This window comes from Diuraphis noxia, unplaced genomic scaffold (assembly GCF_037042655.1).
Source record: "Diuraphis noxia isolate RWA-SAM2 unplaced genomic scaffold, SU_Dnox_SAM2 contig0003, whole genome shotgun sequence".
NCBI lineage: Eukaryota > Metazoa > Arthropoda > Insecta > Hemiptera > Aphididae > Diuraphis > Diuraphis noxia.
In genome coordinates, this window is record NW_028301713.1 from 38,767,220 (window position 1) to 38,790,767 (window position 23,548).

At 28.7% G+C, this 23,548-nt stretch overlaps 2 protein-coding genes across 5 annotated transcripts; one reads left to right on the forward strand and one right to left on the reverse strand.

The window, feature by feature from the left end:
* Nucleotides 1-7,698: 7,698 nt before the first annotated feature.
* On the reverse strand, nt 7,699-14,754 carry Pgant5 (polypeptide N-acetylgalactosaminyltransferase 5). 2 transcript variants are annotated; one of them, XM_015518341.2, is made up of 9 exons: nt 13,703-14,754; nt 13,422-13,629; nt 13,238-13,348; nt 12,996-13,173; nt 12,040-12,220; nt 10,677-10,816; nt 10,521-10,619; nt 10,324-10,458; nt 7,699-10,223 (listed from the first exon to the last, which is right to left on the reverse strand). In XM_015518341.2, the coding sequence occupies exons 1-9, from the start codon at nt 14,346-14,348 to the stop codon at nt 10,071-10,073; spliced, it is 1,851 nt and encodes a 616-aa protein (XP_015373827.1). In that variant the 5' UTR covers nt 14,349-14,754; the 3' UTR covers nt 7,699-10,070. The 2 variants fall into 2 exon arrangements, with proteins under 2 accessions (XP_015373827.1, XP_015373826.1); XM_015518340.2 differs by lacking the exon at nt 12,040-12,220 and adding an exon at nt 12,617-12,797 and having other exon boundaries at nt 13,703-14,751.
* A 1,212-nt stretch (nt 14,755-15,966) lies between these two features.
* Elp5 (Elongator complex protein 5) lies at nt 15,967-19,404 on the forward strand. Of its 3 annotated transcripts, none has more exons than XM_015518331.2 (5): nt 15,967-16,172; nt 18,109-18,429; nt 18,533-18,708; nt 18,773-18,942; nt 19,007-19,404. In XM_015518331.2, exons 1-5 carry the CDS (start codon nt 16,166-16,168, stop codon nt 19,104-19,106), a joined length of 774 nt encoding a protein of 257 aa, XP_015373817.1. In that variant the 5' UTR covers nt 15,967-16,165; the 3' UTR covers nt 19,107-19,404. The 3 variants fall into 3 exon arrangements, with proteins under 3 accessions (XP_015373817.1, XP_015373815.1, XP_015373816.1); XM_015518329.2 differs by lacking the exon at nt 15,967-16,172 and adding an exon at nt 16,233-16,728; XM_015518330.2 differs by lacking the exon at nt 15,967-16,172 and adding an exon at nt 17,413-17,551.
* Nucleotides 19,405-23,548: the final 4,144 nt, after the last annotated feature.

The following is a 23,548-nucleotide window of genomic DNA, read 5'->3' on the forward strand; positions in this document are numbered from 1 at the left end:
CAGCGCTCACCTACCCGTCTATACCACTATGTCAGGGCCCCGACGACGCCCGTTTTCATTACATATTATATATATATATATATATATATATTATAAGGGGTCACGCGCACCTACATTAGAAATTCATATACAGGGCAATTATTTTAACAGTTAAAACTTACTATCTCAATAAATGTATCAACATTTTGGAAATGATTATTTTTGCATACAAATTTAAAATTTATTATAAAATAACATTTTTTGAGAATTCTTTCTTTTGAAAGACAACATGTATATTCTTAATCAGGAATGATTCCTTTTTAAGGAATTTTGACTTATAAAAATTGAATTTTAGATGAATAGTACTGACAAGTTATGAGTATTTATAGTTTATATTAGTATAGACTAACCTTACAAAAATTTAAAATAACTTAGTATATAAATTATTTATTACTTATTGTATGAAATTTTATTTTTATTCATTGAATTTGCTAAGAATAATATTTGGGAACATAAATTAAGAAATGTATACTTCATTATCAATGAGAAAAACATTTAAAAAACCGATTATGAAAGACAAAAACATAAATTTATTGTTTTTTTTTTTTATTATTTCTAAAATGAAGGCATTTTAGAAAATATTTCAAAAAACGTTAATATTTTGCAATTTGAAATTAGTGTTAACCTTTAGAATAACCAACTCATATACTGTATTGCAGTAATATTATAATAACAATAAATACACATATCGATCATATCGTACACTAAACATAAACCGTGTCATTCGACCGACTTTTAATTTCATAATTTTTTTTTATTATTATAATCTTAAAATGTTTCAGCACACATGGTGCTATTACAAGTAATAATTATTTAACAATGGATTAAAATTATATATGCATTTTTTACATTGATACAGTTGAGTAATTAAAAAGTGATATATAATATGAATTTCATAATATTAAACCATATAACAATATAAATATTGAGTTTTATTTCGATTTTGATATTAAAAAAGGTGGTAAATCGTGGTTTATTTTTTTTAAAGTACCATTTCATCGGTTAAGTTGACTTCAATATTGCATGATTAGAATAAAATGCACTATATTTCCTTCAACAAAAATAATGTCAAAACGAACTTATTCTAAATCACATAAAACCGTCACAATGCTGTTAAAAATTTGAAATACCTATATTATTATATTGTAACGTCTCCTCTCCACCTATCGTTTTGCACCACTCCTTACTCCTTAGGTGTCGTTTTGTTTATATTTACGAGGTCTCGGAGACTCGACCTCGGTGTATGATATTATTACTAGGGATCAGCGTTACCTTATGTGAAACAAAGTACTCAACGTATACATAAAATATAGGTATATATTTTTAATTATTATTATAACTACAATATTAAACTTATAATATATAGAACATTAAATATTATAGTACTTATAAGTTATAATTAAGGGTTACCGATATCTAGTGTGAGTTAAGCCGGTCGTCCGTTGGTGCTCTTCGGGTTGTTGTTAGCCATTGACACCTTCACCATCAACTATTGACACTCAACTCCCCATTTGCCACGGCTAGGAGTCCCGGTCGGCCATTAACTCGACGATTGCTAAACTCTAGTCAGCATAATATTATATTGCGCATTTCCGCGACTATATTTGCCATTACTAACACTCAGCATATATTAACCGTGCTCAACGTAGGGAGTAATGTACGATGTCGATGATGACAATCGTTACATGATCATCAAAATATTTAAAACAAAATGTATTATTTGCAAAAGTTTTAGAACGTATACTGTATCCATTAAAGTAAACAAATTACTAAACTAAGTATAAGCGTATTTAAAATTAAAATTAATTGATCATACATAAAGTAGATAATTTATTTTATAATTTTACTAATTCGTAAAACTAATGAAATTCTATATAATTAATGAATTATTTAATTAAATTTTACTATTAATAACACAACATTGTGTGTCAAAAGTATACGTAATAGTACACACTTATACGCTTCTGCGCAAATCTTTATTTTTGAAAAAAAGTGAAAAATGGAGTGGTTATTTGTACCCACTCCCTAATATAACAGTATAATATTCTGATTTTTTAGTGGGCGTACACTGATTTTTAATTATACCTATATAGCTTGAAAGGGATTTATAATTTTTTGATATTAAAGAAAATTATGAGTTTTTAGTTCCATTTCCATATTATTTTTATATAGGCATCGATGGTATCGAGAGACGTTAAGTGACAGCAGGGCCGTATTTAGAGATTTTTCGCCCCCGGGAACAATATTTATGATGACCCTTTCCAACACATTTTTTTGAATACCATAGAAGTGGTGGCTAATTTTTTTTTTTTTGGGGGGGGGGCATAAAATTAAGTTTCTCTTTCTCATTGAAATTTAATTTGCAGTTAATTTTTAGCAATTTTAACTAGGCTAAATTTTAACCTACCTATGCATTCCTATGCAATATTATATTTTTAATAGTAGGTAAACCATACAAAAAAAAAACATAAGTAACTAATTTATAACTTAGGTCTTAGGTTCTATCTACTTAAAATCTTCCATGATTCAAATAATAATGAATGATATATTGATATACAATTAATAATATGTATATATAGTAATATAATAATATTAAATTTATTGTTTATTTTACAAGTTTTTTTCTTGATTGAATATCAGCAAAATGGTCTATAATATCTTCATATTTAATTTGTTTTGTTATTTCTGATTCATATTTAAAATATTGCAAGTGAGTTTAATCTCTCTTTAGAAATTGTTAAATTTAACCTTAGGTATGTTTTTATTCGGCGTAAAGTTTAAAATGACCGTTCAGCGGTACAGTTTGAACAGGGAGTACATAAAAACATATGTACAGCAATACTCACATAGGGTAAATGGTAAATGTCTTCTAATCCTTTTATTTTTAACATAGAACTCATACCAATTGTAGTTGATGGAGAATTTTTCATACTTTGAATATAACTTTGAAAATGAACATATTTGTTAATAAATGTTACATACAAATCTTTTGTATACATTGAGTACAAATGTTCAGCTGAAACACGTACTTCTGATGGTTTTATCTTTGCGAGTCTTAAAAAAAAATTATACTTTGTTATGACATTATCGTAATAAAGCTAACTTTCGACTTGTTAATTCTTCTATTATAGAATCACAAATCACTAAATATGTGTTTACTTTGAATTCTAAACTACTATAGGCGTAACTAGGGGGGGACTTGGGGGCTAAGCTCCCCCCAAACATATTTTTGCCCCCCTGTCAAAATTCCTAGTCCCAACAACGGAAGCTACGTTTTTAAACTTAATTATCTTTTAAAATTTTAAATATCTTTTTTTTTTATTAATATCTTGGAAAAATATTTATTTTTTTGGTTATCAAATTGTTGTGTAATGACCCTGTGACGTAATACGTATCATTTCGTGTATTTTTAACTATATAAATACTACTTAGAAGTTGTCAATAAACTAAACACAAAAATTGACGTAAAAGACGTTCGATTATTCATAAAAAAATTTTATAATAATAATATGTTACTATTTTAATGTTAACCTACCTCAATACCACATTTTTATAATTTGTTTTATACATGCTATACACGATACACACTACAAAAATTATAATAATAAAATAATGTTATGATTTAAGGAATAAGTATAGGGGGTGTGGGGGCAGAGCCCCCCCACATTTGTTATATATATTAAATATGTTAGGGCTTCAGCCTACCCTAACTTTAAGGTCTAGTTACGCCTATGCAAACTACCTGTTAAATTGATTTCATTTTCAATAATATTAGCTGTTTCATCATGATGTTTTGTCCTTTTTATACGTTTGTAAATCGTTTCTTAACAATTTTCAGAACATTTTTTCATTGCTAGTACTTCATAACGTTGAAACATTTCATCTGTACGGAAATTTACAACATATTTTATTAATGCTTCATATTGATCACACACTGTGCAATACTACAATGTACATACATCAATATTGACTGATTGTATGTAGATATTTACTAACCACATTAAATCGTTGAAGTAAATCACCCCAAAATAGTGACATAAATGTAACTTTAAAACGGTTCATTAATCTAAGTAAACCACGAGCTTCATTTTGAGTGATAGATTTTTCATTTATATTTTCTGATATGTCGCATAGACTTTGTTTAACACTATCCCAATTTTGGTTTAGACAGGGGTTAAAGTGGGGGGGGGGGGTCGCAGGAGGACTCAGTCCCCTTACCTCTGACGGCGGTTAAAAAGCGTCCCCTTTAACAACTTAGGATTTTATACATTAGACATTATACATAAAATATGTATATATTTAAATATGGAACGCTTAAAACTTTTTGGAAACATTAGTTCCCTCTGGAATTTTTTCCCACTTTAACCTCTGAAACACAAAATTATTATTATCTACATTTAAACATTTTACATATTACTTAAAAAATAGTTTTATTTTGATAATTCCCACAATCGACAATCCTGATTTGCCAATACGGGCCAACGCAGTTATACTATACGTCTAGTTTTAGTGTTTACTAGTAAAAATAAACCCACTAATATTTAATAACATTAGGTACCTACCTACTTAGTTAATAACGTTTATTTTTCTTTATTTAAAATGATAAAATATAGGTAAAAAAAAATGTATGCATATGTGAATTTAAAAAATAAATAATAATAAAATGTATCATTTTTTAGAAATCTTCCTCTTTACAAATAAAAAATAAATGATTTTTTATTTATTTTATCTGAGATAATTTTGCCACCCCCGGGCAATTGCCCACCGGTGTCCCCCACTTAAAATCGGCCCTGAGTGACAGTCAATGTTATTTTATAAACAAGATGATAAAATTCTATTCAAACTTTTTAACGTCATCATTATCTATTACAGGGTGGTCTAAAATGTTGTAATTGGTGAGCCAACTTACATATTAAGCACTTTCAGAGTCACCAAAAGAAAAATATATTTTTATTCGTGTTTTATTTTAAAAACAAACTTAATATTATAGAAAATTAGATATAACAGATTAATATATACTGCCACCACGCAATCTCCTACCATTTAAAAAAAAAAATTATAACTCTTATACGATAAAAATGATTGAATACATGTATTTTAAGAAGGGCCGTGGGTTAGACTAGTACACCACCCTGTTCTATAAAAACTCATAAATAATCTTTAAAGTAAAATGATGATAATTGTTATAACTATATACACTTGTAAACTTGTTACACATAGGCCAATCCAAGTTTGAAGTTCATTTTGTATTCTATAGTACCTATGACGTATTATTGCGATGTATATTATTATTATACATACCTACACTGCACGTGCTCGTCTATTATGACTAATAACACCTACGCATCATAATCTCTATTCTCAGTATCTACACCACAAGTATAACGATGTACATATTTTCATAGTTGTAATCTTATTTTTAATTTAACCTTATACCGTGGGCCGGACAATGGGGATTTTAGTCCGCCAGGACGTGTTCGAAGAGAAACGCGTAAACTACCAGTGGATGTACCTATATCTACTAGTTTAATGTACATCACTAAGTATGTGCATTGTACACGTTTAATACGACGCACGAAAATTACCTATCCTGCTGCTTGTCCTGTCGACGACGCGTACGCGAAGACCATACCAGACATATATCACATTATAGCATTGGTACATATGGCATATACGAATACGATATAACAATACATGTATTGAGCAGTGGCGAAGCGTCATAGGAGACAAAGAGACAACGTCTCCCCACTTAGAAATTAGAACACGGGACAAACAAATAATTATTTTGTTTTATTTAATATTAGAAAATGTGAATTTTATTTTATATTATAAAATATATTATGTATATGTTTCAGTATTGTTAAAATCGGTTTTTCGTTGTAGTGTTGTACAGTTATGGATTTCTTAAAATAGATTAGAAGCGCGCGATACGGCCGTGCGTACGAGCTGGCGATACGGGTCATTCCAAATATGGTATTATATCTAAGAGACGTTGCGACGCAACGTCTCACAAATATGGGCACGCGGGTACAGGGGATTGTCAATCAGAGTGGGGTTTACTATGTACGCTATGAGACATGTCTCGCCGTTCGTAATTACCTCAATCCTTAATATTTATTATTTAATACGTTGCCGTTGCGATTGTCACACTCACGCCGCGCCATCGTAAACTTGTAGTGTTTTATTTTATTGCATATATTATGTTTATGTACAATATATTATGTTATATTAAATATTAATTAATATTATCTTTAGTATATATTTTAAGTTTTTAAATATAATTCAATTTTGTTTTTAGTTTTTGAACATTTATTTTTTACCTTATAAGTTATAGATAATGTCCATAATTGCCGGGCTCAAGCACGAAAAAAAAGGGGGGAGTCTAGGCATATTAGTGCCATTTTTTTTCAGTGTCTCCCCGATCAAAAACCTCAAGCCTCGCTACTGGTATTGAGTATTATTATAGTAAATTATAATTTATTAAAACACCTGTCTAGGAATAGGGTTGGAGCAAAGATGTCGGTAATTTAGAAGAAAAAACTTACAAGGAGGTAGTAACTTGTAGGTACATTTATCAATATTTTATTAAATTACTAAAATAATCAAATAGTCAATACAGTTCCTCATATCAGTTTAGTAAGTCATTTAATTATTGTTATCTGGGTTGTTTATTCTTTAAATGTAAAAACTTTAAAAACCTGAACAAATATTAATATGAATATTTATATAAAGCGGACGGAAAAATGAATACAATGGTCATCTATAGTGAGGGATTAGTATGGCCTCTTCACAATTTTGCCAAATATTTGAAATAATAAATACTTTAGTTATATGGGAAACCATACTCTTACTGTGCTTTTACCAAATCGAAATTAAGCTTTACACGGCGCGTAAAGAAGACAATTTAATTTCATGTTATAAATGTTTTAAAATAATATACCACATTTAATATTATATCAAAACATCAAAAAAGCCAGTCAGTAGTCACCTAGTTAAATTCGTAATCGACAACGAATCGATAATAAATATGAATATAATATGTAGGATGACGTGTCGATGGCATCGAAAACTAATAAAATATACTTGGGAGACTTGTGTTTCTCCCTTCCCTCATTACGAAATTTTAAGAAAATGTATTATTATATTTATAACTTTTTACACTGTATCAAACTTGGCACATGGATTTGCCATTAATAGAAGATCAAAAAAATACTTCCATGTTATCACCAGAAAAGTATTCAAAAGTAATTAATGATCGAGGTTTTTTTTCGTTAAGTGTACGGTATCGGTACACTTACTTTGTTACTTTATTGTTTCCACAAAAAAATACAATCATGGGTGAATAATTTTACAATCCACAACCTACCTATACATATTTTTAACTATTAAGATATTTGTCTTCGATATTGATGTTGCTCGAATCCGAGGGATTTTTTTTCTTTAGACCAGTTGGAGGACAACCAAGGCTAACTGTAAGTCGTTAAGAAAATAAGAAGACTGTAGTTGCATATATTTCCCCCTCTTTTTTTAGAATTACAATGTTTGTACATTTAATTATAATTTTAAAATCATAAGGTATCTTGATTTTATTTAATGTTCACTAATTATTACGAGGAATAGGAAATATCTAACTATTAAAGAAATAGTATACTAGGTATATTCTTTTAAATACAAAATTTAATTTTAGATGAACAAAATTTTATCACATTTAACAAAAAAAATTAAAATACTGATAATTTAGCTACCTACTTAAAACAACTAATTATCGATAATAATATAAAGTTGCACCAATGGCTCTGATGCGATTTGATTCATTTCTTGTGTACAAAATATAAGCTAACATAAATAATAAACAACACACAAAAATAATATTAAATATTCATAAACGAAAAAAAAGGTATATAAAAAAAATAATACACAACATACTTTGACTTTGTCTGTATAATATCTGATTGCACATAATGTTAATGGTTGGTAAAATAAAGTAATATTATCACATTTATTGAATGTGAATATTTATCGTGAAAACAAATACATAAATGGTAAAAATAATAATAATAATAATAATTAAAAAATAAACATATTGCGCTGGACGTCATCTCTTGGTATATTTGTCACTATAACTTTTATCATAAAAGATACATACACACAACACACTTACAATGACCAAGAGATGCCAAACAAATATATATATATATATGTAAAAAAACATTGAACATAAAAATAAAAAATAATATGACTTGGATGATTAACTAACTGCATAATATTATACATAATAAATCTATTAAAATCTTAAAACAAGGTACCATAGAGAATATTTTAATTTACTCCACTACTAAGTTATTTCCAATCACTTCTAAATAATAGTAATTTCATTCATACAAATTCTAATAAAATAGAAGTTTAAGTAGACTTTTTTCAATAAAATTTTTTTACTTTGTTGGTCTATATTTTTGATTAGTTATATTTTTTAAACATATTTAAACAGAAATTTATCAGTGCATTTGAAATAAACGAGTGATTTAGAGTTGAATTATTTTTTTTTACAAATGGTTGTATTAACAATATACAAATATTCAAAGTTGATCATTTGATATGGTAATTCCATGACACAAATTGAATTAGTATAAAAATAAATGCTTATTAGATAAATTAGGATTAAAGAATGAAGATATATATTTAAAAAAATATAAGTGACACATAAAACATTTCCTTAGACAGGATGTTTGTTAAAATAAAAATAATTTAATTTATGCAAACTTTTAAATAATAGCTGATCTTCTAACCCCAATACATTTTTTAAATAACTAAAAATGGAATTTTATTATTGCTTAAAAAGAAATATATATTATTATCTAAAAAATAAATGAGAAATTAATATTTCATAATAAAAAAGTTTTTCCTTATTTCATTAGATACATAATAAAACAAGTAGATCAGTCATCAGTTTTAAATTTACAGAGAAGCTCACATATCCTATATGCAGGTATTTATAAGTATACATATATTGTATATATACATTCTTTTAAAAAGTGAATCATTTGTGTCAAAAATATGGATATAACAAGTGGAAATCGCTAGATTAAATACATATAGTATAGACCAGGGATGGCAAAGCTTTCTGTACCTGTGTCAAATAAAAATGCTGGTTGGATTTTATTTTTCGTGTGTGTCAAATAATTTTAAGACCATTTTTAAATCCAACATATCTATATACTACATCTTTAATGGTAAAAAAAAAAACAAGTTAATTGTGTCACTAAAAGAGTGTGCATGTGTTATTAAGTGACACACTTATTATAGGTTTGCCATCTGTGGTATAGAGTAATGACAACATTTTTTTTTTTTTTTGTTAGTGTCCATGTTATCACAAGATAATGAACATAACATAACATACAATATTAATAACATTAAAAGTGAATTAATATATTATACTCACAACTCCATATAGGATATAATTTTGAGCATTAATGATAATATTAAATAAAAAGAAGAAAAAATTATCTATTAATCATACAAAAATGAATTGAACATTTGAATTTGTTTGTATAAAAAAAGAAAAACTGATGTAAATACCTGATACATATCGTAGTATGTATTTTAATTTTAAGTCACGCGGTTATTTTTTTTATAAGGAGGGAAATTTATTTTATAATTTGTTATTATACAAAATATAATATAATAATAATTATAACTAATAACATAATATATAAATATCACAAGTGTTTTCACTGAATCTTTTTATCTTGTTAAAAATATAAGTGGTTTCATTAAGATAATAATATTGTGGGCAGGGATAAATAGTCACCAAGTAGATTTTTATAATTCTATTATAAGTGTTTTTAAACTGTCATGGACTTCATAAGTTATATCTAATTTGTTCAAAAGTATAAAAGATTTTTATTTTATTATATAAGAAGATTTTTTTGTTCATAAGAACTTATAAGTAAATATTTTGATCCCCAAAATGTATATATGTATGCATAAACGAATAACACTTGATTAAAATAAAAAGTAAAAATTAGATTACGTTATCTTGAGCTAGCTTGCCAGTGAAAGTTACTCTTCATTGTCCATTGTTGGCTACGTGAACCATCACATTCATTTAATATGGCAGCATACTGATCAGCAGACATTGAATGTTCTAGACATTGATCTGTAGTTTTATGTTTTATTGTCATTTCCTGAAAAAAATGTATTTATTAGCCAAATAATATTATATTCATGTTATTTTATTAGATATCAATAATCAGTATTTAAAAAAATTGTTTAAATTTAATTTACCTTTGAATCATAAACCCATGCTTGATTACCCTCCAGACCATGGCATCTAATTAAACTAACTGGTCCAACAATATTGGAAGCATCTAAACAATTATCATCGGACATAATTTGTGACCGTTTAGTATATGCAAAAACCTGTAAACATTTAATAAGATTAATACATAAAATTTAATACATAAACAAACTTATTGGTTTACTTGATTGCCACCAAGACCATGACAATAACTCATGCCAACTTTTTCACCACTTTTTCGTGACATGGTGTCAAGGCAATGTTGAGAGTCTACGTTTTTTATCTAAACAAATTAAATTAATTATTAAACAGTGGTCTAATGTAATTTAATTTTACTGACTTCTCCAAGATAATAGTAATCAAGTGGCATTTGAGACTCAGGGTAAATGTTTTCCAAGTACCAACGGAAAGACTTGCATTTTAACTTTTCTCTCAAAGCTAAACGTTCAGAAACATCTCCAACTTCAACATTAGATGCACCTAATTATATGTATAAAAAATTTAATACACAATTTTAATTAATTAACTATTATTTTTAGGTAATAAATAATTAAAATTATAAACAAATGCAGATAACAATAATTGTTTGACTACAGAATATTCTTGATAAACAATGTGATTAATAGATATCATGCAAGTAAATTAAACTACAATCCATAAGGCCATGAGTTTAAAAAGTAAGTATATAACATGCAAATTAGTTTTATCTAATATAATTTATTTAACTAGATTTATGAAAATCTGTTCTCTCAAAAATATTACGTATGTAGACAATTAATTCCATCAAAATTTAATACCAGGTCAATTATTAGTTTCCATTTAATTTTATTTATTATACACCAATTTTATTTTTTGTAGCTGGTATTAAAATATAGCAAACTATAAGGCATAGTAACAGACTACTAACAGGTTAAATAATTGAAATAATTGACAACAAAAGACATTATCAAGGGAAATATTGATTGAGATAGTAAAATATGAAGAGAAAAGCTATTGTATAATGTAGATTGTGGTATATTTTAAAACAGTTAGTCTGTTAAAATTTATAACTGATCAAAATTTATATCCTAATATTCCTAATACCTAATTCATATTGTTTGTAAATACTCTTAAACTGTGGATACACTATTTTCTTAAGCAACAACAATAAGTGATATCCTAATTTACATTTGTTAAATGTATGTATTATGCTGTAAAAAATTTCAAAATTTCAAAAAAGGTATTACAAAAAAAAAAAAATTGGACTAAAGACCAACTATCATTGATAAAATTATGTTTAGGGTAAATTGTCCACCATATACTACGTTTTAATGCAGGAATCAGTTGTCTATTTACCTAATTTATCATATAAATTATAATCTACTGTTAAACTATGAAACTAGTGAGTTAACTATAAAAACAGCTGAAAAGAGAAAAACATGCCAATAGTTTTAAACATGCATAATAATTTTTATGTTCATAAACAAATTATTGGTGGGATATCTATTATTTAAATAAACATTAAATGAAGAATATGTAAAAAATAGAGATTCAAAACTAATCAAAAACAAATGTGTTTGAAGTTATGAAAAATAAAAAATAAAAACATTCATGACTAAGTGGTGTGCTAAGGGTGTAGAGAAAAATATCACATTATCACAATAAAACGTGTAGGTGTCTGTGTGCTTGAAATGTTTTCAATCACATAGGAGAAGAAGGGGTACCTGGGTTTATGGCGTAGTAAAAATGTTTCCACTCATCCATCCAGACCTCGGCAAGGCGGGCATTGTTGTGGTTGACTATATGTGATGTGCCACCAGGAAAAGTGTAAGGTGTGGATTTGCGAAAAACATGACCAACATGTGAACATGGCGATATTTCCAATGTGCCGCCACACATCCAAATCTATGAGTAATCATTTCAATAAAGATAATATTGAAAGAAAACTCTTGATTCATGTCATTTATGAATAAAGATGTATGTATTTAGACACACAAACACACACACACACATTATGTCCATTTCCTACCCCTCTGTATCAATTGTAACACACAATAATCAACAAGTACAAATGAGAACTGCACGAGTTTATACAGAATGCACGGAGGACTGTGTAAACCTTAATTCTTATAATTTTTATATTTTGTATTAAACATAGAAGTATTTTTAAACTTAAATATTATGATATGGGAATTATATTTAAACCAGCAAGCAACAATAATTAGGTTAGATAGTTGTCTTATGTTAGTAAATTTTAGAAAAGCAAACGAATTTTCACAGGCCACATATATCATCCTATACCTGGATTCATTGCATAATAGAAATCTCGCCATTCGTCCATCCAAACTTCAGCTACACGGGCTGCATTGTGCAATACGATTTTTGATACGCCTCCCGGAAATGAGTATGGCGACTTGTCACGAAATACGTGACCTACGTGTGAACATGGTATTATTTCCAGTGTGCCGCCACATTGCCACACCTAGAAATATCCATATCAACTACTTTTCCCCCACAACTAAATTTCTTTAATAGAACATTTAATTTCTGTATTAAACCTAATTCAAAATTCAAATATCTGTATGGAAATTCTTTATAATTTAAATGACATTTTACGAGATTGAAATTAAATTTAAATATATGATTTATTTCACTTAAGGATTGTGTATACAATACTTACTCTGAATGACATTTCAAGATTCTCACCACCCCATATATCCATTCCTTCATCATATGAACCTAATTCATAAAAATAATCTTTGTCTATAGAAAATAGTCCACCAGCCATTGTGGGAGTTCTTAATGGCGCTGTACGATCTTGGTTTCGTCGAGTCATTTCTCTTTGAGGAACTCTGTACCTAAAATAAACATTAAAAATATAAAATTGAACAAATAACCAACTAAATTTATTTAAATACATACCACCTAAAATTCAGCTTCCAATTGAATCCGCCCCATGTCATATCAGAGGCGGTGACGTATTCAAATGTGTCATCTGATATAACATCAATAACTGGACACACAACAGTTTTCCTAGTAACAAAAATATTTCATTTAAATTTAAATGAAATATAAGAAACATATATAAGTAGGTAGTTAACCATACCGATTAAGTACAATTCTAGCTAAAAGTGGTTCAAGCCAACCATCAGCACATTCACAATGCGCATCCAAAAATGTTATCACTTGGCCTGTAACATGTTTAGCCCCAAGTAATCGAGCTCTTATAAGACCAGAACGTTTTTCTGTTCTTAGCACTTTAGTTTCTACAGGAAGAGTGGCAACATAATCTTCCAATTTTTTCCCCAAAAAATCTGAAATTAAAAAAAATCAAATATATAGATACTAGTCATATAATCAAGCGTACATTTGGACAACTGAATTCACCTCTTTCACTAGCATCATCGACCAACAAAATCTCTTTCAATAGGGATCGAGGTGATCGGTTGATGACACTCCACACAGTTCTCAAAAGAGTGGACCACGCTTCATTATGGAAGACAATTACTATTGAAGTGGTAGGCATCAACGTAGGATATTGTTTGCTTTTACATTCTCCTTGTCTTATGTCCTGTAAAGATCGATTCAGTGAGATCATATCGCTGGCTATTATGTTAAACTGGTTCTCTTTGAATTTTTGTTTCATAATGGCTTCTTGTTCAGGTTTCATAGTGACACCACGTCCTCCTTCGCCGTGTTTACCACGCTTTTCACGTACAGGAGGCATTGGCTTCCAGCGCATCAACAAGTGACTAGGATAAGTGGAATCATCGCTGCGGTCATCACCATGCTTGAAACGGTTAAGCATATTTTCCTGCACAGATCCCCATCCCATACGCGGTGCTGCGGAGGCGGCGTCAAACTGATCATTGACACCGCTATCGGAATTTGCAACAAAGCTGTTCTTCGCCTTGCAGTTGGGACCAACGCAATCGGTGTAATACATGAGTATCATGATGTCAATGAAGATCCATAACAGCGACGTGGCAATGATTATCTTGCAAGTATGCAGACGGAACTTACTGCGAAACATGATGGCGGTACGAGTTGTTGAAGAGAGAAAGAGAGCAAAAAGTTTCCTGGTCTACCTGCGCACGAACAACACTATCATAACAGCTATTTATCGTCCTGGCCAGTGTCCGGAGGTGACGGTTGAACGCAACGGCAGAGTATCGCCAATGTCATGTATAAGCGTATACGCGTAACGGACGTCTAAATCTAAAGCAATATGTAAGTACTAAGTAGTAAGTAGCAGTTGCCACTGGTTCAGAATGGTATCGATGGATAAAATCCGTTTCGAACGATCACTGCCGACGTGATTCGTTTCACAGTTCACTTTACAGGAATGAGTGAATTTATTATTATTTTATGGTAATAACTATTAGTGTAATATATAGTAAACGCGGACAGGAACACATCACCAAAAACCACTATCACTGGTTTTGAAATATTATTATTATTATTGTGTACATAACACAAGTTTTATAGGTTAGGTTCGTATCACAGAATAAGATAGAATGCGGAATACGGTAAGCATTCGTCGCATTTTCCATCGTTAGAATATCACAATCACAGATTATATAAAATTATAATCTCTGGTTATAATATAATATATATAATATATATATAATCTCTAAAACTATATATAATTGTTCTGTGGTATCATAGAACATTTGGGGGTCTGGTAAACGACGTTATATCGTCAGTCGTCACGGGACCAAAATCAGTGCCGTAACTAGCTTTATGTGCGCCCTTGGCAACCAATGTTATAAATTAATAATGAATTTTTAGTATTCATATGAAATAAAAATTGCGCCCCTATCGCGATCATTTTAAACTGCGCCCTTGGCCACCGCCCACCTTGCCAATGCCAAGTTACGGCACTGACCAAAATGTTTGGGTCATGACAAAATAGCGTGAAATAGTGATAAGCACTAGTAAAGTCGTAACTCTGCATAGACTACCTATGAAGAAAGGTATTAAATATTGACCTGTCGACCTGTCGTTTGTCGTCATGAACTCAAGAGTCGGTTATTAATTTATTACTTATTACTTAGCATTGAACATATTTACATATAGTTCTAAATATATCAAATCTAAATCCCGTGCGAGAGATGAGATACATTCTTATTTGGATAAATCGATTATTGGGCTCAAAGAAGATCCGATTATTGAATGGGAAAATATCAAAGGAGCTTTTCCAAATCTATATAAACTAGCCGGACAATATCTTTTTATATCAGCCACATCAGTTCATCAGTACCATCAGAAAGATTGTTTAGTAAGACTGGTAACATTTTGACTAAATGTAGAAATAGAATATTAGGCTCAAGATTGTCAAAACTAGTGTTTTTACAATGATAAGTATTGGTTCTGAATTTCTAATTTTCTAAATCTTTTACCTTACAAGTTGTAAATTTTATTATATTCAATGTACCCATAATTATTAATTATATATTAAAATATTTATTTGTTATTTATTTATATGACCTATTAATATTAATATATAAAATTATATCGATATATCGATATTTCGATATTTTGATACCTATAAAAAAGTTTACATCGATATTTCATTCATCGATGATCGATATATAGATATATCGAACCATTGTCGTTTCTCGTTTTTGCGCAACCCTAGTTGTGGAAGCCACAAGCCCACAAACATTATAGCGTCTTCCACCACACTGCACTGACTGCACCAGTACATATTTTTATGTTCCATCTGCAAGATTAATGTGCACCGAGTGGACTTTTTTATGTTTCACCTAAATGCACTACGTCAGTTTTTTGCACTCGGTGCAAAGATAATCGCACGAGCTCTTGGAGCTCGTGCGCATTATCATTATCATGATAAGTACTGCAATACCCATTAAATATTTTATTATCTTTATATATCAGTAATAATTTTATGTAATAAATATGTAGTAATTTTATGTTTCATCTACATTTGCACCAGCCCGTGTTGGGACGATTATCAGTAAACTGTACCAGTTCTACCTTGGTGCAATAGTGCGGTTAGGTTAGGTTTTCTCTAATCACAGTCTTCTAAGTATGATAATATTATCAGGTTTGAATGCTCGTCGCACTGTCGCACTAGCACGCGAATTATCGTTTTCATTTGCCAAGACATGAGTTCATAACAAAATTATTTTAAAAAAAATATTACAAAAAAATTCCTTATTTTAAAGATGATGTGCCAGACTCTAGTGCGCTAAAAATTTTATTTGATTATTGATAGAATCATTTATTTCAAATACTAGAATATATAGAATGAAGCATTTCGGCAATTAATAATTTCAATTGACTTGTAGAAATCGAAATAAATTGTTTTGTATTTGATTCATACACAATGAACGTTTACGATAGTGTTGTAAGAGGTACACAAGCTAGTCGATTAATAATAATTGAAGGTGAGACAACATCAACCATTAATGTATTCAAATGTAACCTAACTAGCTTATATATTAATATGTGATACTTCATCATAATATCATTAATAAAACTTATTCAAATATTTTTATATAATTGATTTTGTGAACTATAATCTACAATATACATATTTCTATTTACATTGTACCTGAAGATCAATGATAATTAGTACCTTCTATTTTTTTAGTGAACAGTCAAATTCTAATACATTTGAACATTTAGATATTTATTTAGGTAGTCCCAGTGATGTAATTTCAATTTTTATTTTGAATATGAAAATTGTTTAAAGCCATAAACCCTATCTAGAATTTATCTATTTTACAGTTCAGTTATTTTAAGGAATGAGCTAAATCATAATTATATTAAATTTTAAATATTGAAATGTAAACATTGTGTAGTCAAATAATCAGTGGCGTAGAAAGACTTGTTAGCGCCCCTGGCCAACCTAGAAAAATGCGCCTTTTAAGCGATTAAAAAATTGACAAAAATACGAAATGATATATTTTTTTATTTTTTATATATTATATAATTAGGCAATACAATATTATATAATTATCAGTTATTATTACAATGTAATTTTGAACTTAAAAAATTTTCTTTTCTTGCTTTAAGGCTAGAGAATTCATCGATGATTTCGTCATATGAAATTTGTCTAAAAAATTCATGTTCTATGGATAAAAGTGCCATGCTTGTGAGTCTCTCTTGTCCAATAGTTGATCTATTTGCGCCCCTTCATAATTTGCGCCCCTGGCGTAGGCACAGTTGGTCATACCCTTGCTACGCCACTGCAAATAATGTCACTGGGTAGGTTTTAGTTTTTATTGAAAGTTCTTACGTTATATTGTCTGAAAATCAAAATAAATAATTATTATATTGCAAATATGTAACCGACGATAATTGTACAATGTCAAATGTCAAATTTGTATTTTAAAAATAAAGTAAATCTTTGTTAAACAAGTAAGTAGTAAATCTAAAAACTTGTAAATCATATTTTAATTTATATTATAATTGTTTAAAATTTTTAATTTATCATAAAAATGTACCATATAATTTTATACTGCGAATTATTTATTAATAAATAATAATTATGTATTTTTATTATAGAAGCTAATTTGCATTATATACATTAAATATTGGTATGGATTTATAAGAGGTTAAAAATATATCTTTACTTTTGACTAAATTATCTTTTAATTCATCATGAAATTACTGATTAATGAATATTTCACATGTTACTAATGTTATTATATTTTGTGTATGATTATACCTTTACAATATATTTAAAAAACATTGTAAAAATGAAAACATAATGTAAAAATTAATATTATGTTATTAATGGTTTTTGAATTTTTTTTTTGCAGATTCATTTTTAGCCAAAGGACAGTTTCTATTACATCTTATATCTGTGAATCGAAAATCCTATGACATCCATGTAATTTGTTATGAAAATGTAGTATCTAAATATCAAACTTTATTTCCCTCTTTGTCCAATATTCAATACCATGATTGTATGTATAACATCATGTCTTTAAATTTAAGTTTGTACGAAACAATTTCACGTATAGTTGAAAAATCAACCAAAAAAATAGTCATTTTAATTGATTCATTGTCTATGTATTTACTTTACACTGAATTCAGAAAAGTGTATAAAGAATTATTGGATATTACATCATCTGATAAGTGTAATTTTCTTTTATTATTTGTAGTTACTCATAAGTATTATGATATATGACTTGGTAACTGGTCCATAAACAATATCTGATTTTTGCTATAATATGATTTTAGTTTCTAGCATTGTTCAATTTGTGGTAGTGATACACAAAGACGTAACAGAAATTAATCAAATTGAACACTTGAAAAATATATGTAAGACTCATATACACGTACAGACTGCTAACAATCCATTCATTTTAAACTTAAGATTAGAACATAAAAGGTCAAATGGGAAATGTGTAGTTCAAGTAATTATAAAACGTATAGCTATTTATTTTTATGTCTATAATTATCTTATTTTATTTTGTTTAGAAATTAAAAGGTGAATTAAAATCTGATTTTACATTTCAACTAATAAATGACTTACCACCACAAAAAATTGAAGATGATAAAATTATTCCAACAAATTTGGCCAGTTTTAAATTAGATTTACAGGATAGTGAAAAAAAAGCTAAGGAAGAATTAATTTTACCATATACTCTGTATGTTAAAAGCTTATGAACCTAAAATTAATATTGCATTTGAATTATTTATTATTTTTTTTAGAGTACAAAACCCATCCAGTACTGGTGGAATGATTCATTATGTTCCTGATGAAGCAGATGACTGGGATGAAGAAGATCCAGATGATGATTTAGAAATATAGTATTATATTATATTCTTCATATATTATGTTATGTAAATTGAATATGTACTTGGCATAATACTTTCGTATTGTTTCATAACAACTTTTTTCGTCAATTCATCAGTCAAAAAGAACTTAAATGACAAATGTTTATTAAGTGCCTTTAAAGATCTTCTAAATACATTGTAAATTAATTTAATTTTTCAATTTACAAGTAGCATTTTAAATTTATCTGCAAATATCAGGTGCTAAAAAGAACATTACAATTATTATAAATTTGAGTGTAAATCAAATAATAAAGCAGTATAATATTTTTAAATGAGTGTGTATCATTCATTTTTTCTATACGTTTAAAGCATTCATTTTTAACATTCAGATAAGCATTGCATAGAAATTTTTTGTGAATCTGTTTGCATTAAACGCAATGTAAACAGATACTGCAAACCTAGGGGTTAACTACAACAGGCAGCATAATTTTAGGCATCAAAAACTATGAGATGGCTTATCTGTATATTATCCACAACAACAATTGAAAAAGAAAATTAAAGTACAGATCTTTTGATATTTTACAATTTTATATACCTAAGTGATATATTATTTTAAAAAAACCAGACTGTCGAAATGATACATTTGGTAGAAATTGTGAATTTTCTAATGAGAAAATTTAATTAGTTACATTATATAACTGAATGTAATTTTAATGAACTAAGAGAACTAAGAATTATATAATTAGTAATAGTTTTTATTTTTAATCGCTAAATTTCATGTAGTATTAAAATTCATAAATACTCATTAAATAGATATTTATATTTATAATTAGTGAATTAACAGTGACTTAACCAATAATCATTAACTGTATTTCTATATGTATATAGTTGTCCCCACTTCAGACCACCTTTTTAGATTTGTAAAATCAACCTCATTGCTCATTTTTTTTTTTTTTTTTTTGGTACTTTTTGGTTATCGTACCTCAATGGTTGGCGGTGGTCGGGATATACCGATTGCGTTATCATACCCCATTATATTTAACTCAATATTGTCATGTTTCATTGCCAAAATTATAATTTATTTTAATAAAATAATCTAATTGAAATTATATGAATACAAAAAAATTATAATAAAATATTAAAACCAATACAATATGAATACCAAAAAAATTATTGTAAATAAAAAATATTTCTGTGATTGAGGCATTGAGATAAATATAATGGGGTACGATAGTGTAATCGGTATATCCTGACTGCCGCCACAGTCGGGGTACGATAACCAAAAAGTACGTTTTTTTTTAGTAGTATTGAGTACTATACAATATGTTATTTTATTATACTTATTAGTTATAATTTATATTATCATTTGAATTACTCACTCTTTACATATTTTTTAAGCAAAAAGGGAATTTGTCTGGAAATGACTACCATCCTTAGTTATTATTAAAGGGTACTTTTGTTTCTCCAAAAAAATATAATAGAAAAAGAAATAACTAAATTGAATTTTAATAAGTACTTATAGCCAAATTATAAATAATAAGATTTATGTATTTGGTAACCAGTAACAGTTACAGTTTTGTATTATTTGAATAAGGATGTAATATGTTAATATGTACACTGTACATTGTACAGTATAATATTTGAATGAGTGCAGTTTAATGAATGTACACTAATTTTACAGAATTCAAAATAAAAACTTCTTAATAACGGATATGGACAAGTTTAGGTTGACACCTCTTAATAACGGGCAAATCTGAGGGGGATGACCCTGTTATCCCACCATACATATGCTACTGAATTAAGGTATATAATTTATATTTTATCTTATCCTGTTGCTAAGCCGCTAAGGCAATAATAATTATTTATTAATGATCTTAGTTTATCAATAAAATAGAAGGTAAACTGCAGAAAAATTAATTATCATAAATCAGATTCTACAATTGAACGTCAAACTATGAGTAATAAATAATAATATCAAACGATAAATGTCTGAAAGCATTACTAAACTTGTACACTATACACAACATAACATAATTAATTAAACGATTTACGTGCATAATATAAACGTGGCATCCAACTTTGGGGCTCTGCTATAAACTCTAACTTCAATATTAAAGCTCCGTTGTATGTCAATAACCTTACTTTACATAACGACCTTAACTCTTAAGATCTGGCCTGATCTGCACTATACCAACTCTAGCCCGCATTTATTCAAACTTTCACGCGTAAACACGTCATAATCACCCTAAACCTAATTCCTAATCTTTTCTCTTCCACCATTCCCGACAATCCTCCTAGACGTCTAAAACGTAACTGGTCACGTGATTTACTTATTTAATCACAATTAGATTTTTGTTTTTTAAAAAGAACATAAAAAAAAATTATTATTGAAATAGTGTTATTATTATTGGATGCCCTTTTCTTTCACACCCCCAAGCCCTGAAAACATTTTTCTAATATTTACTTATTGTATTAATTGTATACAGATTGTAAATATGTTTAAAAAAAAGTACACATAGGTAGATTAGGTAGATATGATTTTTTTTATGGTTTATCTCCGGGGCATCATTAAGGGGGATGAATAGGATAGATCCCTTCCAAAACTTTTATTTTACTGCCAACATGTTATATTTGTTAGAGTAGGTTACTGTATGAGACTTACAGATTTTGCTAAAAATATTTAAACCCCAGCTCTCCAAACCAAATTCCTAATTATGCCACTGGTTTATCTATGTATAATATACATTGTATATAGTCTACATTATTGTAGTCTGTAGGTAATGAAAATAAACTGTCGCAAATAGAATAATGTAAAACATTTTTTGCCGTAGTTTACATGTTATCGACTTTTAGAAAAATGTTAACTTTGCATTTTTACCGCAGTTTGCGTACGGCCGATAAAATTTCTTTCGATATCTCATGTTGAATTCACCGTCACTTGTTATAAGTTCGCCATGATCCCCTGGTACACGGTGGACTCGTTATGTGGAAATTTCGACGGACGGTATCGGCTTTCGTTCAATCGGGTGACGGACGCTCACACTACGATCGCCGCTGCCGCATACGGTCCTGGTATGCAGAACGCGGCTTGTCCCGTGAATATTGTAATATTCGATCACTTCCGGCCGATAAATATTGTAATTCGTATCAATAACAATAACAGTTCGCTGTCGGAACCGCAACAATTATCGCAGTTATGTAAAATATCATGTAATTATCGAAATTACAGGAAATAGGCGCACTACCTTTGACTCGACGGTCGGCGTTTGAAGTAGCGCAGCGGTTTTCTACCGTTCCGAGACCGTCATCAGTATTATGGGACACTGGTTGTTTCGTCGGTTGTTTGAGCGGAGCGCGTGCCAAACGCGACTGATACGGACAACGTGAATGCGGCGAGTGCGATGACTACGTAGTTCGATTTCTATTGTGATTTGTGACCACGCTGTTCCATCGCATTATCGCAATACGATGCGACGATTTCATATTTTTATTTATAAGTGTTTGAATAATTTAAAATCAAACATGTTGATGGTAAGACAGAAAACTCTTGGGTCGAGCATTTTATCTTCCTCTGCAAAATCTTTAATATTGAATATTCTGTTAATTTGCTACGAATAACCTTACTATTTATTTATTAAATCATGATGACTGTTTTGTTATTTTTAACCAATGGCAACCGCAATCTACCGCACTTACGAGCAATGATCCTTTGGTAAAGGTGAGAAAGAATCGCAGTTCTTGACTAATATCGATTTGATTTCTGTGCAATATACTTAAAAATAATTAAGAATAAACTTATAGTATAAATTGTCCGATTTTTATTCGAAAAAGAAATATGAACTCGACAGAAAATTGATTATAGATTGTACTGAACCCTTTCGATACCTTGTTAACATTAAACCATATATTACTGCGAGTTGTATTTCTTGAAACTCGAAAATATTAATTTTTCCAAATCACAATTAATTTAAAATTAAAAACGAAAAGTGATTTGTTCAATCTACAGACATTTTCTGAATTTAAACATTTTTTCAGAATCAAAATCAGACAATTTTAACTTTCATTTTGTTGAAAAATTAAGTAAGTTGTCGTAAAACTCGTATGGTATAATGCAATGTATAATAAAATTTAATATAAATATTATTTTATTTTATATTACATACATTTTTTTTTACATAATAATATTTGAGTTTATTTAATAAATATATTTTTAGGTCATAAATATACTTTTCGGTATTTTTATGGGCATTTATATCCGAGTCCTAGTGATCAGTGTACCGTAAGCTTCATAGATGGGTGGTTTATTGTTTTCATTTTTGATATAAGAAATCCATTAGGATTAGTTATTCTAGTGTGTACAATTTTTTGTTGCGATTTATAGTGGTTTTGTACTTTCGGTTTATATAATGGTTTTCCCATCTGAAGGTTGTACTCTTTATTCGGTTCAGTTTAAAGATTATTTATTATACATTTAAT